At 37.5% G+C, this 16,590-nt stretch overlaps 2 protein-coding genes and 1 pseudogene across 6 annotated transcripts; 2 read left to right on the top strand and 1 right to left on the bottom strand.

The window, feature by feature from the left end:
* Positions 1–1,493: 1,493 nt before the first annotated feature.
* On the top strand, positions 1,494–2,880 carry LOC110766533 (tropinone reductase homolog At2g29150-like; annotated as a pseudogene).
* Positions 2,881–3,830: 950 nt separating this feature from the next.
* Positions 3,831–8,381, top strand: LOC110766471 (ultraviolet-B receptor UVR8-like). Of its 4 annotated transcripts, none has more exons than XM_088254784.1 (11): positions 3,831–4,356; positions 4,490–4,563; positions 4,674–4,758; positions 5,066–5,197; positions 5,337–5,531; positions 5,698–5,913; positions 6,192–6,235; positions 6,447–6,629; positions 6,910–7,000; positions 7,207–7,250; positions 7,349–8,381. In XM_088254784.1, the coding sequence occupies exons 1-11, from the start codon at positions 4,143–4,145 to the stop codon at positions 7,469–7,471; spliced, it is 1,401 nt and encodes a 466-aa protein (XP_088110910.1). In that variant the 5' UTR covers positions 3,831–4,142; the 3' UTR covers positions 7,472–8,381. The 4 variants fall into 4 exon arrangements, with proteins under 4 accessions (XP_088110910.1, XP_021825493.2, XP_088110911.1 ...); XM_021969800.2 differs by having other exon boundaries at positions 3,835–4,356; positions 5,295–5,531; positions 7,349–8,331; XM_021969801.2 differs by lacking the exon at positions 6,910–7,000 and having other exon boundaries at positions 5,295–5,531; positions 7,349–8,331.
* Positions 8,051–12,903, bottom strand: LOC110766470 (transcription factor EMB1444). Of its 2 annotated transcripts, none has more exons than XM_021969799.2 (11): positions 12,730–12,903; positions 12,167–12,655; positions 11,479–11,685; positions 10,985–11,078; positions 10,845–10,886; positions 10,652–10,711; positions 9,196–10,335; positions 8,995–9,096; positions 8,685–8,825; positions 8,463–8,588; positions 8,051–8,374 (listed from the first exon to the last, which is right to left on the bottom strand). In XM_021969799.2, the coding sequence occupies exons 2-11, from the start codon at positions 12,265–12,267 to the stop codon at positions 8,285–8,287; spliced, it is 2,103 nt and encodes a 700-aa protein (XP_021825491.2). In that variant the 5' UTR covers positions 12,268–12,655; positions 12,730–12,903; the 3' UTR covers positions 8,051–8,284. The 2 variants fall into 2 exon arrangements, with proteins under 2 accessions (XP_021825491.2, XP_021825490.2); XM_021969798.2 differs by having other exon boundaries at positions 12,167–12,636.
* Between the last annotated feature and the right edge of the window lie 3,687 nt (positions 12,904–16,590).

The following is a 16,590-nucleotide window of genomic DNA, read 5'->3' as shown; positions in this document are numbered from 1 at the left end:
TTCTACACAAACGTGGCATGGGGGGGGGGGGGGTGTGTTGGGGAAGATTGATGAACAGAGCAATGAAGAACACACAAAGATCACTCTCATACAGCCTCTGTCTTCTAGAACAACAAATCAAGAGCACACAACAAAGAATAGAATTGAGCACAGCAAACTTGTACCTGGAATAAGTTCTAGAAAGAAAGGAGGAAACAACTAAGCTTCATCACTACTGTACACTTGTCACTATCTCCATCTTTCCTGTAACAAACTTTAGTCTAGATATTTCCATTTCAAGTGTATATATATACAACTGTACAATCTCACAATCATTGAATATACAATTTCAATTCTTACAAACCCTAAATTTCTCCTCCTTCTTACTCTTCTTTCAAAGATGAGATGGGGGTGGCGTTTTCTGGGTTTGGTTTTAAATTTTTGGTGCGTGTAGAGGTTGCAATGGGGAGGAATTGGGTATGTTTTTTATTTTATTTTTTTCAATTTGAAAATTTTACTATATTTATTGTCTTTAATATTTATTTTTAAAATGAATGAATTTTTTTAATAATTTATTGACCGAATTATCCACCCACAACTAGCATAAGTTTTTAAAAAATTGACAGAAATTAAGGATTGTTCTTGAATTGCTTCAAATTGAAACAACAACAAAAAAATTGACAAAAGTGAAACGACATGGACTAAAGTGGTAAAAGTGGCAAATTATAGGGACCAAGAGTGACTCTTTGTCCTATTTTTATTATTAAAAAATAGTATAGCCGAACGGCTATACTCGGGATTTTTTTTCTAAAAAAACTGAAGCGTATAGCCGCGCGGCTTTACGCTGGTCCTTTTTTTAATAAAGAGTATCGCCGCGCGGCTATACGCTTTATAATAGTATACTTCTTTGGAGAGTATAGCTGCTACTGTTTTTATTTAAAAAATAGTATAGCCGCGCGGCTATACATCTTTGTAACATAATATACTCAATGAGTATAGCCGCGCGGCTATACATCTTTTTAATATAATATACTCAATGAGTCTAGCCGCGCGGCTCTACGACGACTTTTTATTATAAAAAATAGTATAGCCAGCGGCTATAATGTTTTTTAAGTGTGAACAGCAGCACAACCGCACACACCGGAAAACTGAAGAAGAAAACGTTTGGGGTGTTTGCTCTCAATCCTTATTTTCCTACAACTTACTTGAAGACTTTGAATATGTATATATATTCTTTACAGGTTAGATTAATTTATATTGTTCTAAGTTCTTTGTCCATTTGTTAATTTCCTATTTATTCAATATAAATGATATGGAACAAAGATTGAAGTTTCATTGTTTATAGACCGTTGGATATTAATCCAATGATTCAAAAAAGTTTCTTAAAATGAGTGCAAGAGTGAGTGAACCGTTGAATTTACATCCAACGGTGAGTGACCACAAATCTCTTGGACTCCTGTGGTCCAAGCTTTCTTGAATTGAAGGGAACATTTTAAGTTCCAGAAGCAAAATACATGGCAGGTTTCAACAGCCTAAGATGGTCTTTAAGGGTATGAACGCCCTCGTAGTTGGAGTTGGTGGAAATAAAGGCATCGGGTAATTAAATTGAATTTGCTAGCTTTTTCTTCTCATTCTTTATTTCTGTATTATTTGCATGAAAATTCATATCGAGTGTGTTAATTATTCTTATCGGTTGCTAACTATAACACTTAGTGGCGGATCCATGATTGTTACGTCATAGGGTCATGGTGTAAAAGTTCTGAAATTTGTTTAAAATGAAAATAACACTAAAACATAGAAAAATATAATACTTCCACTCATAATTCATGACAAAAATAACAAAAATTACAGTTGTCCACGATGAGTTTAATGGTGGTTGGTTGATATGCATAATTAGATATACCATAGCAGAAGAGCTAGCAGGACTTGGAGCGACCGTACAATATGCCTGTTCTAGTGACCAAGCACAGATTGATGAGAGGAATCAAGAATGGGAAAGTAAGGGAGTTAAAAGTGACCGGCTCATTTTTTGACCTCAAATCTTCAGCTCAAAGAGAGAACCTCATGAACACAGTCTCATCTGCTTTTGATGGCAAGCTTAACATCCTTGTAAGTTCATTTAAGTCAGAATAATTAATACTTCAGACCTTAATTAGCAGATTAGTTAACATAATTGAGATGGTTTTTTTGTTTTTATAAATACTTTGTTACATGTTTTCTATAGGTAAATAATACTGGAGCAATTGGAACTCCAGATAAAAATTTGGAATTTCCAAGTAATATGAGCACTTGGGCAATAAGAAGTAGTATGAGGAACACCATTGTTGACTATCCCTACCGTCTTTCTCTACTTGCATACCCTCTCTTGAAAGCTTCAGGAAATGCAAGTGTTGTATTTCTGGCCTCTTTTGCTGATCTGAAACTCTCTGCCTTTGCAGAAACAAGCAGTTAGTCATTCAGTGTTTTTTTTCATTACAAAAATCAAAGTGTATATGTTCCAACCATTACTGTTTTTTACAGGTGCTATGACGCAAAATTCACAGAAGTTGGCGTGGAAATGGGCAAAAGACAACATTCGCACGAACACTGTGAAACTAATGTACAACAACAACAATGGGGCTAAAGTATCTCATCCACTTAATTAATGTTATTTTTGGTCTACCAGTTTTATTAATATGTTTCAATTAGGGTATCACAATAATCTAACATTTCAAACTTGTTTTCGGTTTTTAGGTTCGTGCTGATGATGATCTCCGTCGTCCCGCAGAGCCTAATGAAATTTCATCTCTGGTTAGCTTCCTTTGCCTCCCAGCTGCTTCTTACATCAATGGAAAAGAATTTTATATCGATCGAGAAACAGTTTGTGACGCTGTAGCAGTCTATATTAATTCCCAACAATAATTCTTTTATTATTTCCTGTAGACAAATATCAGTCCCTCCAATTTATTGATAGTTCCAGATTCATATATTAAAGTTAATAATAACCTTCATTCAAATTTTCAATGTAATTCTGTTTCCAAGAAGTCCTTGTTATTTGAATGTTTACTTTGTAAGTTGCTTAAAGAATGAACTTTATACTTCAATTGGATGTCATATGAATCTGAACTATACCAAGCACATCTTCCAACTGTGAATAGTCGGGTGTCTAGGAAAGGATGCTCTTGTCAACTTGAAAATATACATATATACTAGATAAGTTGAATTCTCCCATGCGGACATTGATAATAACGTCAGGACATCCGGATGAGAGAATAAATGACTATCTCTGCAGGAGTCGTTCTTTGGTGGTGGGAGTGTCATATATAGATTATAGATGTGGACCTCCATATTAGCCACATGATTCATCTGAATAGTAACTTTACTTAAGTTCAATGAAATGATCGTGTGGCTAATATAAAGATCCATATGAAGAGTTCATATATGACACCCTCACTATATAATTTCACATCTTTGCAGCAAAATAAGAGGGCCAAACAAATAGAGCAACGGCCCAACACAAAGATGGAGGCCCATAGCAAAGTACCTTAAAATTGTTTATGCTTGTCCATAGAAAAGTAGTTTTCCCGTAATTTTCACGCAAATCATGATTAGATCCAAGCCGCGGTGGCACATTTGTGTTCGTCAATTAGGAAATGTGTGAATCTAACGTTCGCTGTCGTTCCACGCAGCGACACCAGTGTGAGATGAGAACACAGATAACCGGTCAAACAAGGATTAAATTTCAAATCCAACCGCGATTAAAATATAGCGGAATGGGCGTAGCCTCACCCACACGCGGCAACCAACGAGACGGCCTCGAACATCGATCCCTTCCAGAAAGTTCCAGCACACTCGTGGCTCCCAAAAAAGTAATCCGCAATCGCGGCTCAGATCATTCCACGTGGCATCCGACGTGGTGCGGGTTACATCCCTGTAAATGATACGCCTCGATTTTCTCAGTCTCGGTCCTTTTGCTTTCTTCTCCATCAGACCAGACCAGACCAGACCAGGCTGACTGAAAAATTCTCAGCCAACGCTTTTACTTTAAACTGAAATTTCACAGAGAGAGAGAGAGAGAGAGAGAGAGAGAGAGAGAAAGAGAAAGGGAATTAGATTGAGTTAATTGAGCTTTGTTTTGAGATTTCTATACAACAAAAACGAGCTCTGTGTGGTTTGGATCGGCGATGAACTGCAATGAAGGAGAAGGAGGAGACTCTATGAAGACGGAGGAGCGCAGAGAAGCTTTGGTTTATATGTGTGGATATCTTCCCGGAGTTTCGCCGGAGAAATCTCCGGTACTGTCCCTGGCGCCGGTGCGGTTTCCGAATTGGAAGGACGGTGGAGATTCGTGGAAGGACGTCTGCGGTGGCGGTTGTGGATTCGCCATGGCCATCTCAGGTTTGATTATCTGATTCTCAATCTCTATCTAATTGTTTAGTAGTTGATGCTATTACTATTCATTTTGTTAAGCTTGATTTGAAAGTTGATTAGCTGTGGCTGAGGGGGGGTGTTTGGTTATGGTTGAGATTAGAGTGTGGGAAGCTCATAACGTGGGGTTCGGCAGACGATGAAGGGCAGAGCTATCTGGTTTCTGGGAAGCATGGGGTAATGCAGTGATCTTCTAATAACTGAAATGTTTTAGGCATTCAAATTGTTTGTCATTGATTTTTGCATTTTTGGATCTTCTATGTATATGCTGCTGAACCTTTGTTAAGGAGACTCCGGAGCCTTTTCCTCTTCCAACTGAGGCTTCACTACTCAAGGCTGCTGCTGGTTGGGCCCATTGCGTTTCTGTCACAGGTGCACCTTGGTTCTGATTTCTGCTTTCTTTATTAGTTGAATTATGAAAATCACGGATAGGATATTCATTTTTCAGGGCCCAAAATTTGTGTTAGAAATGAAAGAATTTAAGAGTAATTAGTTCATTAATATGCGGATTGAATGGATTCTTAGTATTTCTTTGTGACAGTTGCATTTAGTCCATGTGTGAAATTCTTGGTAATTCTACGATGTCAGTTTCAGTCATCTAATCGGATGATTATTATGTGGATAATCTGGGTTTTGATGGGAGAATCTAAATAAATTCGTATTATTTGTTAATTTACAGAGCCTGGGGATGTATACTCATGGGGATGGAAGGAGTGTGTTCCGTCTGGGAAGCTTATCCATGAATTGGCTATGGTCGGAATTCCTCAAACAGATACTATAGGGAATCAAAGTTCATTACCAGCTGAACAAGGTATTTCTGAAACCTGGGCATATCTGACAAAACCAATCAGGGAAGCGTTGTCGATTTTACTATATCAATGTGATTAAGACTTTATGATCTTATACAGTAAGCCCAATGCCTCAAGGCTTCAATTTGACTAGTGGGACAGTATCTCATCTTGACAGCAAAAGGGCTGGAGAGGAAGTTGCAAAGCGGAGGAAAGTTTCATCACCTAAACTTGAATCTGAAACTCCAACAGGTGGTGATGATTTCTTCACTTTGTCCCCTTGTCTTGTAACTCTGGGTCCTGGAGTAAGGATCAACAGTGTTGCAGCTGGTGGACGCCACACTTTAGCTTTGTCAGGTAAGACCACAAGGGACAGGGATTATGCTTATGATTTTCAGGATAGTTACTCTGTCTTTGTGGTCACACCATATAGTTTTGTAGGTTGTAGGAAGTACGAAGCTATGGAAGATTTTTGATGTAAAGCAGGACACCTGATGGATCATAATTTTAACCGAAGTTTCAGATATGGGACAGGTGTGGGGTTGGGGCTATGGAGGCGAAGGACAGCTAGGTTTGGGTACCCGGGTAAAGATGGTCTCTTCTCCTCATGTCATACCCTGTATTGAGCCATCTTCTTCTGGAAAGGATAGGTCTTCTGCGGTATCTCAAGGCACAAAAGTTCCTGGAAGTTATGTGAAAGAGATTGCTTGTGGTGGTCGACATAGTGTGGTAGTAACAGGTCAGCATTTAATTGATTGTTTTATAGTGCTGATATTTCTCTAAAGTGTTAATACTTATAACTGAAGAACATATCAACAGATTGGATTTGTCGGTTGTATGTGCTAAGCCTACTTATTTGTTTTCTCTCCTTGATTACCTTTGGGTCAATGCAAAATGTGAGATTATTGTTGGCTGTTCTATGGATCTTGTTAATCTGATGAAAACATCCAGTTTTGCTGTGATCGCTTTCATTTTTATCATCTACTTTCCCTTTATCAATAATTCTTCAATTTGCAGATGCTGGAGCACTGCTTACTTTTGGCTGGGGACTCTATGGACAGGTGAGCTTTCTATGATAGTTAGGGTTTTATGTTGTTTGAGTTGTTCTGCATTGAGTGAACCGTTTGGTAGCATTCTCCTTATATACTGTGATAATTGGGAGTACTACTGGTTAGTAATTCAATTGGAACCACATTTTCTTTTTCTATATTTGTCTTTCCTGATTCTTGTATTTATCTGCGGTATCTTTTCTTTCCCCCTATTTTTATCCAGTGTGGGCAAGGGAATACAAAAGATCAACTAAGACCAAGTTATGTGAATTCATTGTCCAATTCTAGAGTGAAAACCATCTCTGCCGGACTGTGGCATACTCTATGTATATCTGTTAATGGTCGTGTACATGCTTTTGGGGGGAATCAGTTCGGACAGCTGGGAACAGGTGCCGATGAGGCTGAGGTACGCTCAACAACTTTTCTTCTTGGTTTTCTTTTGTTTTTTATTGATTAGCCAGAATGTGGAAAACATGTCAGAATTTATAACTGGAACATGCAAACCACTACTCTGAATCCGAGTTAGTTTTGTGATCTTACGCTTTCAGTCCAACTGGTTTCTGTCTGCAGTGTTATCTGCATCGTGTTGCTTTTAAAGAATACTGGTCTTTGCTGAGGAATTTTTTAGTAAAACTCTGTAGAGGAATCCTGTATAAATTAACTAAATCACACCATTGTTGATTCAGACTCTACCTAGGCCATTAGATTCTCCAAGTTTGGAAAGCAAGCATGCCAAAGTGGTCTCCTGTGGGGCACGCCATAGTGCCATACTAACGGGTAAGAGGGTGCCATTGTCTATCCCACATTATAAAGAGGGCCAATATTTGTATTCTAAGTACTATCCATCAAATTGTTGATAGGGTTCTTAACAATTTCAACCAACATGAGCTTAATGCGGTAGACCATAAACAGAATTTTAGTTACTTGTTGCACTAAACATGGTACTTGGATATTCACAATCTCTTTGTTATCTTTGCCTGCAGAAGACGGCCAATTATTTAGTTGGGGGTGGAACAAGTATGGCCAAGTATGATTCCCAACTTCTATGATTAATATTTTGAGCCCCAAACGTATATGTTCTTTCATGATCGTTTTTGAAAATTCTATATTCCCGTTTGGATGCAGCTTGGCCTGGGCGATTCCGTGGACAGGAACCTTCCTTCTCAAGTTTCTACAGACGGTTGCTTGCCTAAAAATATTGCATGTGGCTGGTGGCACACGCTACTGCTAGCCGAAAGACCCGCTTGAATCTGTGTTAATCGATGACGGTGACAGAAACAGAATGACTTATTAGGATATGACTGCTTCAGATGGTCTGCCTTCTAAGTTCTTAAATGCACACTTCGTCCTGTTTATGCATAATGTACATTCTTTTTTATGTGCGTGCGTGAACAGAGCCATGTGTTCCATTCTTTGTAGATTTTAGAAGCCAGGCTCGTTCGGTAACGTTTTAAGGAGTTATTTTCATTTTCAGAAAATAAAAATGAGGCCAAAACACGTTAGGTGGCCCAGAAATAGATAACACTAAAAATGTATTCATAAAATGAAAACAAGTTCATGTGTACTTATAGAAAAAAGAAAAAAGTTGTTTTCATTCTCATGGGAAACATTTTCATAAAAATAACTCACATTTTATTTCAAATTATACTACCAGACACATTTTCATTGTTTTTGTTTTCTGGCAATGTTTTCTAATTAATCTACCAGATGCATTTTCATTTCCTGAAAATGCAAATTCATTTTCTTGTTTTCATTTTCTAAAAATATTCTAAGAAAACATTCTTCGAAAACGTTACCGAACGGGCCTAATTTTCTTCCAACAGCAAATTGTAGAAAGTTCGGTCTGGAGTTTTTGTTTTTTTGGGTCGAAATTCTGTCTGGGTTTGTACACAAACATTAACTACTTGTACTGATACTATACATTCCGACGAAGACATTATGCTTCTTAGGTCTTGTCATAATTATCCGGGTTTGAAGCACAAAACTTGAAGGCTTGCTCAATTTTCTTGAATACAAAAAGAGATGCCTAAAATGTTGTTGATTTTGGGTCAACCATCAGATTCAGATCTTGCTTGATATGTTATTTCTTCTGCGTTGCAGAAGGTGTAGCAGCGGCCAAAAAACATCCATTCTGTGAAACCCCCTGGGAGCCTGAGCATAATGCAAATATAGTATTTAAGAAAAAAAAGAAATCATTGTGGAATTTTTATACGAAAATAAATGGGTTAACAAATCATACCTCAACAACAAAATGTGCCCACACGTTGCTTGAGCGGGTTTCCATCACACCCTTCAAGATGGTCAACTCCAATCGACGGATAGCTTGGGCAATGTCTAGGAAAAGTCCATGTTCATCACATAGCATCTGAAATGGACATAGTAATTGGTTGAAACATTCTGCAATGAAGCTGTGTGTGTTCGAAAAGTTTACAAATTTGGGGGTCATGCAACACCAACATACCTCTATGAGCATGTGCCCTGGGTGTTGAAGATCTTCTACCACAATAGGGCAAATCTGAAGTTCGCTTCCGATTTCAAAACCCCTGCTTGTCCCATTTTGGCCACCACTTTTGGCCTCGCTCATGTTATTAGAACGAGGTACCTGGAAAAGAATCATAGAGTTGGTCAGAAACTTGTAACAATTGGGACACCAGCTGGTAAACTATAAGCTGGCTTTGTAAAAGAAAAACTTCTGTGGGTCGGGGATATTGTGCCGGCCTCACAGAAGTTTTAGATTCTTGGTGTACCAAACACGAACGAGCTTTGCATACCTCTTGATGCGCATAGCACCCCAGTTTTTCAGCTTGGTCAGTCATGGTTCTTAAATACAGCATGTGTTTTACGGTTCGGTCCAAAAGGCCATCAATGCTGCACTGAACTTGCCACAAAAAGGAAAAACATATCTAGTTAGAGAAAGATAAGTGATTATGTATTGCCCCGCAACAAAATATTGAACCTACCCTAAAACCCACCTTGGCACCATTTGGGACGAGTTCCCGCAGCTCTTTGACACGATCCTGAATCAATTGTCTATCTCTTGGTCTTAGCTTTGGGCTGTTGCTTAGCCTGGTCCTTCTTGCACTGGCACCGGACAACTTTTGTTCCTTTTTGGGCTTTGTAGAAGTGTATCCTTTGCCCTGCTGCTCTTTGTCAAGCAAAGTGCTCATCGTGCCTTTGAAAGAAGCTGATGCATGATTCCATGTCATTGAATCACTCTCCATTGGGGCACTTGCTTCAAATTTCAATTGTTCACAAGAAGCAGGAAATTGACTTGATGTGGTTATACATGATTTAATATTGTCAGATCTGCTCGATGAGGTGTCATCTCTGGCTACCATGGATTCAAAGAGGTTCTCAGCGTCGCTTCCTTTCGAAAGCCTTGATGGCTCAATACTTCGAATGAAATCTTTCTGCAAACCAGAGCTGCTACATGTGTCATCAATGGAGATGGATGAATTCCATAAATGTTCATCGGTCTGCCTCCGGAAAGTTGTTCCGAGTGCTTTGTGTAGTTCACAATTTTCAGGAAAGCTAAAGAAACTATCCTTCATGTTGTAACTTATATCTTCAGCATTATTGTAATTCAACAGTTGTTCTGCTATACCTCCGGCAGAGTAAGAATTGAAACCACTTAAAGGGTCTCCAAGCACATCCACGTTATAACCACCATACTGAGAATAGGCTTGAAGTTCATCCTCTAAACAAGACAACCCAAACATTTGAGCCTCTATGGTCTCCAGCATGTCGGTATCTACACACTGACTGAGTGGATTCGATTCTCCAATGTGATAAATACGTGGAACACCAATCTCATTTTCTCCAATTCTCTTAAGAACTTCTGGCTGATCTGTTCCAGAGTCTAGAAGTACATTTTCAATGGTTGGCAATTGCACAAATTGCTCCAAAGTCGACAGTAAGATATCATTCAGTCTGATGTTACTGGTAACAGCTGATGACTCAAATGTGTTCTCCATTAAACTAGATGATTGTGGCCATAATGATTCAGCTGGAATGTCCCTAAATAACGTAAAAGGTACAGTTTTCCCCACAACATTGTGAATGGCATTGAATCTATCTTTCACAAAAGCAACCACTGCCAGATCTTCAGCAACCTACAACTTGATCGAAAAAGAAAGGGACAAATAAGATTAATACAATCAAATCGATATACATGGAACACACACGCAAGACACAAAGACAGAGAGATTCAGATTGAGAATCACATGCAAGGTGCTTAAGCCCCGGACGGGGGTCAGAATAATATGTCAGATTCATGCAGCGTGAGTTCAAAAAAATCTAATGCTACAACTTCCTAGATAATAAACTTGTAAGCTATTAGTTACTACACTATAATGACATGGTTACAGGAAATAAACTGCTACAACCAATTCATGAAGTTTAGAATAAGTTCAGAAAATGAGCACGCACCGTTTCCATGGAGCCAAGTTGCAAAACTCCATATGGAAGTACAGGTACAAGCAAAATTGTCTGCATGAGAAATCAAATACATAATCAGATTTTTCATCCATTTATAAGTAATTACATGTGAATCCTGAGGATTAAAATTCGCAACTGTAACCTAGTCTGTGCTCATGCCACTAGGATATGACAAACAAGTTACCTTGATACCCAACGCAAACTGAAGAAGCCATTCATCTGGACACTGAATAAATAGAAAAATATTCATTTTTTAGATATACTGTACAGTGTTCACTATCACTACTTGCAGAATTATCATTAGCTTGTTCAAATAAGATTTACCTCAGGAACTAACTTAGAGTCCGACTCTCTGGTGCACAAACTGTGAAGGGAAACCCAGTTATGGTTCCCTGTGCAAGCCACCTCACCGACAACCCTGAGAAATTATTTCAAATCCATAATGAACCATTAACATTCTTCATTCCGTAAAATATATGAGCACATTAATAGTTAACTCATTGTGTGGCTTGCTGGTGTCTCTTAGGAAACAAAAAATTTGCATATAGCGTCAGTTTAAATAAGTAGTGTGCATGCTTATGCGTGTGTAAAGACAGTTTTCGGCGAACTCGTAAGAGTAATGGTGATTTTGGACACCCAGAGTATTGGATTCATTGTGGCAAATAATTAAGAGCATGCTAAAGGAAATATCCTCCACCAAAATTTCTTTTTATTGCTTTTATATTTGTAGGTATTTGTTGTAAAACAAATCCGCAGAAACTTTTCTGGAGATTGAACGGAAGTACACAGCAAGACAAGAATGAAGAACAAGATTGTACCCTTTTCCAAATGTGTGCTGAAGATGTGACATATCAGCAACTGCTAGTCCAATTGGATAGCCTGTAGATCCACCATCGTGTATACTTGTGGCACAATTTTTAAAATGCATCTGATTTGCGTCGCTGAAGTAGATGTCATCCGGTGAATGTTCCACAGCTTCTCTTGGTTTTGGATGATGGCAATACCCATCCTCCCAGGCCAATATCCTTAATTAACAAGAAGACAACTATCATACTGGAGATCATCATTAGCTTTGATATTCATGAGATACACAATATGTTCGCCGTGGAAAAGGTCATTTGGATGTCAAAGTCTAAGCATACTAGAACTTTTTTTTCATGTGAAAAGAATGATCATAATCCCTCCAGTCATATTGATTATAGATTCAAATTCTATTTTATGATTTTATAAGATATAAATGCTCAAACTTCTATATGCATATGCAACAGTCTAAGCATACTATAACTTCTTAAACCATGTTTGGCTGCACCAACAAAATTGAAGTCCCTAATTTGTGGTTCAAACAGAATGCATCAAAATAATCATAGAAAACAATCTCAAAAGCCAAAGCATTTTGATTAGTAACTTGATTTCTGAACTCTGATGGTGGCCAAACACAAAAAACAAAATTCTGCAAGATTAAAAGTTCATAAATTTAAAACAATAGAAAGTAAAAAAGAAACTTACAAATCGCTCTGGTGCTTGAGCTTCCAAATCACCGCATATTTCCAAGGTGAATTGTTGCTGCAGAGGCTCTTGAGCAACTGCCTCAGAGCAGTAGTTCCCATATCTTCTTAACTTCCTCAACAAGGCTCAAATTATTCAACAACTAACAAACGACACAATTTACTCACATCCAATAAACACAAAACGACAACACCACCACCACCTTCTCTAGCTGCCCCGGTACGAAGCCCGACCCGCCTGTTTAATCCGTAATCCCGCTCGTCGTTTAATCGGTGGACCAGTCGAAAACAGTTCCATCGCTAGACGCTCACTAAACACCAATCTGCTTTCGCTCTCAGCTACCTAATCAACTTTTTTCCAAAAGCACTTAAACAATTCCACAATCAACAAAGACCTCTCCCCCTACTTGCTTGACAATTTGGAAGAAGCTGTTCATGATTCTGTTCGGATCTGCTCGAAGCTCAAATCCGCTGCCAAACAAACACGAAACTATTATAATCAAACTTTGATCAGCTCACTTCAAGAAAAAATGAGAAGCAGTTACAGTTAGTGTGTTGCTGTACCTCTAAAATCAAAGACGTTGTAGATGTTCATATTCGTTGGCTTCCATGGCTCTCTCTCTCTCTCTCTTTCAGTTTTTCGTTTGGGGAAATTGGCCTTCTTCGTTCTCCAAAGTCAAGAAGCTCCAAACACTACCACAATACAAACAACGGCTTCTAAGCTGCTTCTGCAACCACCATATCATATAAATAAACAAAATGCCGCCACCGGTTAACCGGTCACGTTGTGTTTTTAATTTTTTACTTTTTTATAACGTTTTGTTTTATTTGGGCGGATTTCAAAATTGTCCAAAGTCAGATTCTATAACTCAGCTTGGACGGAGTGGGTGTTGGGGCCCACAAATTTGTTTGCTATGGGCCGTGGGGCCCATGGTCTGGTACTCTGGTTATGTTCAACAGTGAACTGAATCTGCAACAAAACAGCGACCGGTTTTGCAATTTGCAATATTTGATTGTGATGCCTCTATTATTATTAGTCACCGGAAATACATTGTTAATTAAGAAAACAACGACCCGTTTTGCAAGTTGCAAGTGGGAGTCACGTAAAAATAATATATAAATATATACTTGTTCAAATAAGATTAACAGTAATTAAAAAAACATTATCAGATTTGACAATGTACGGCAAACGCAAGCACATACATACATTATATACGACAGAGTTTGAGCAAATACGATAAGTAGACGAAGTTTTCTAAAGTATTTTATAGCTTTTGGATAAAACCTATCTGATATGTTGACCTGAGAAAGATAAGTGCACCAATATGAACAACCTTCAAATTTCAAATTATGGATATTTTTCAATTATATATGCATACTTTTAAAATATTGAGGTGGGCGTGCTTGACATTTTCTGCAGCTAGTTGACTTAACAACATTATAGAAATATATGTTATTAATTGTGATTCTTTTATTAAAATTTGGTTGGGACGCCTACGGGGTTTTTCCAAATGAAAAATGACATTGATATGCAGACCAGTGATCTCAAGTTCGTAACCTCATTTCTCTACCGTTTAGACCATCCATTGTATTGAAAAAACAAATTTGATTGGAAGATACAGGTATAGATGCATTGAGACAAAGGTGCCAATGTGTTTTTCCTTTCTTTTTTGGGGTGGGAGGGAGGAAAATATTGACCTCTGACTCATGCAAAACGCTTCTGAATTTGGTTCATTAAGAAGAAACATTTTATATAGGTTTTGTGAAGATTGTATATAAAAGTGATCATGGCATCCCGTGTCGTGGCAGCTTAAACATTTGCCACATAATTGGACCGACCATATGTTTGTTTTCGTCACATTAGTATAGATTAATACTTCCACAAGTCAGCTTTGTGAAATTTATTAGGCGCCAATTCATTATTTATATAGTAAGTACAATTAATATTTTAGTGTTGTGATGAAGATGAATGAGACACCGCTTCTTAAAATGGAAGATGATTAGAGAAATCATATTTTTAGGTTACGTTAATTGATAATTGGTGTATTAATTAACACTTACGAATTAATTGTATGATCAGAGGTCTCAAGTTCGAATTCTCACGACATCATAGTTGTGTGTGTGACCTAAAATATTATTTCTCTAGCAGTTTTTTCTTCCTTCAGAAAATTAAAATTATAAGGCCCTATAGATGATTTCTCCAACTTCAAGATGGAACGCCAAGAAGAAAACTTACCACTAAATGGAACAGTATTATTTAATGTATCAAATACATGAAGAATGTGGCAGTTAAAGATGGCTTGATATAGTCTTTTTTTTTTAATTTTTAAAACCATATAAAATGTGGAAGAGAAGATGACTCGAGAGTTATTTTGGTTAAATGAAGCAAGCATATTCGTCACGTCTGTAATGGTCAAAATAATTATAATTTGAAAAAGCCCTCGTTATTTAAATTTATTGGAAGTGACCGCACTCAGCTCGATTTCTTGCACGTCTGCTTATATAATTCATCACCATATTAAATTTTTTAAGGGAAAATTTACTATGCATATGCACAAAGATTTTATATTCTAAGCCGCAATGTATTTAAAAAAAATAAAAAGTTTTAATTGACAGGTTTTCAATTGTATTTAAATATATATTTTATGTATATAAATGATGTAGAGTTTATCTATATTATTAGTGCTAAGAAAAAGTATATTACTAAATATATTTTTTTTTTCAGAAAATTTTGAATTGATTAGGGTTTATATATACATGCACATGGCAATGGCATCGAGAATGTCTTTTAATTACATAATGAACTCTCCACAAAAGTTTTTTTTTTCTTATGAGCTCAACAAAAGTTCTGGTGCATGCATCAATCATGCATGGATGTAGTCAACTAAAGTAATTATTAAATTCATCCTAAAATGTAGTAGAAGACAATCTAAAATAAATAAATAAATAAAATAAAAAATAAGAGAGAAATGGAAGTCTATACCTAGACTAGAGCCGACACTGAATAATCTTTTAAGAGAAAAACCAGATCAATGGGAAGCTATTGGTCCGACGGCAATAGAATTATTATAGAATGCCAGGTACATACACGTGAGTGGGGCCTCATTTACCATCCACATCACTTATGTGGGTCCATAATCAAAGTTGTATTGGAAAGTTAACCTGTTTTTTCAGAATCTCGAGGTAAAAGAAACCTATGATCATTATGTTCCATCTCAGCATTGCTTAATGTAGTTGATCAGATGATTAAGAACTCAAGCGTATATCTTAGCTGAGAAATGCGAGGTTTAGTACGCGGTGGTACATACAGTTCAGTAAGTTATTATAAGCCGTTAATTCATAAAAGATTTCACACACGTCAACAGTTTGTATGATGAATTACCAAATTGCGCATGGACGATTGAGCCTAGCACTCCTCGTCTCAACTTATACCATCTATGTGCTCTTGTGACAAGCAATTGGATCAACTCTTGCGAAAGCACAAACCCTAATTAGACTGTCACTGAGTTAATTACCAAATCGCAACATGCATCGACAAAAAAAGGTGGAAAAGAAGCAGAGCATTCAGTGGCTCTTGTTTACACAAATGGAGTGGTGTACGGCAATGGAGTGTAGTACAAGGCACAGACCAAAAAGAGAAATGAACAGAAAAAGGCACTTGAGCTAAAGCTATGTAAGCTAAGCCAGAGGCATACGTAAGCAATTTGCAGAGATGGGCCCATTAACAGTGAAGATCATGCAAGTGGGCCTAGTGATATAGGCCCGCCGTTGACGGAAAACAGTCTATTTCAAGAATGATGGCAGACTCTGTACACTCAGAAACACTGGGCGCTTTGTCGGGAGCCCGTACTGTTTTTTGGCCCTTTTACTTTTCGTTTGCTTCAATTCATTTTGTCGCGCCTTTATTAAAGGGTCTTGAATTTAAGTGCCAAATAAAAAAAACTACATTTCTAATCGTTGGATCAGAAGGAAAAAAGAAAAGAAAATCATTTCAAAACAGCTATATGATGAACAGCCCGGAGAAGTCAAGGGAGGGAGGCAATCGACCACTTTTAGCCAAGATTTTTTAATGTGATTATGCATGTTCGTATTCAGTAGTTTGTCTCAAGGTCAGCTCTAATATACTACATAACATGACCCGTTTGGTACACGGAGATACTCAAAATCTTATTAAAAATTATTGCAAAGCTTCCATCTTTCAGTGTGAAACACTCTCATCAAAATCATCATTCGGTCAAATTTTAGGTTTTTAGTCTCGAATTCGTTAATCGTTTCGGTTTTAGGTTACTTTGGGTGGAGTCTAAAGTTTAATACTTCAAACCTAAAATAATATAGATAGTTTTGATTGTTGAATTGCATTGTGGAGTAGTTCACTTTTTTTCTTATAAAAAAATTTGAATATGCTGAAAAATGTGAGATTTATAC

This window comes from Prunus avium, chromosome 6 (genome assembly GCF_965620075.1).
Source record: "Prunus avium chromosome 6, drPruAviu1.hap1.1, whole genome shotgun sequence".
Taxonomy (NCBI): domain Eukaryota; kingdom Viridiplantae; phylum Streptophyta; class Magnoliopsida; order Rosales; family Rosaceae; genus Prunus; species Prunus avium.
This window is presented reverse-complemented; position numbering and strand designations above follow the sequence as displayed.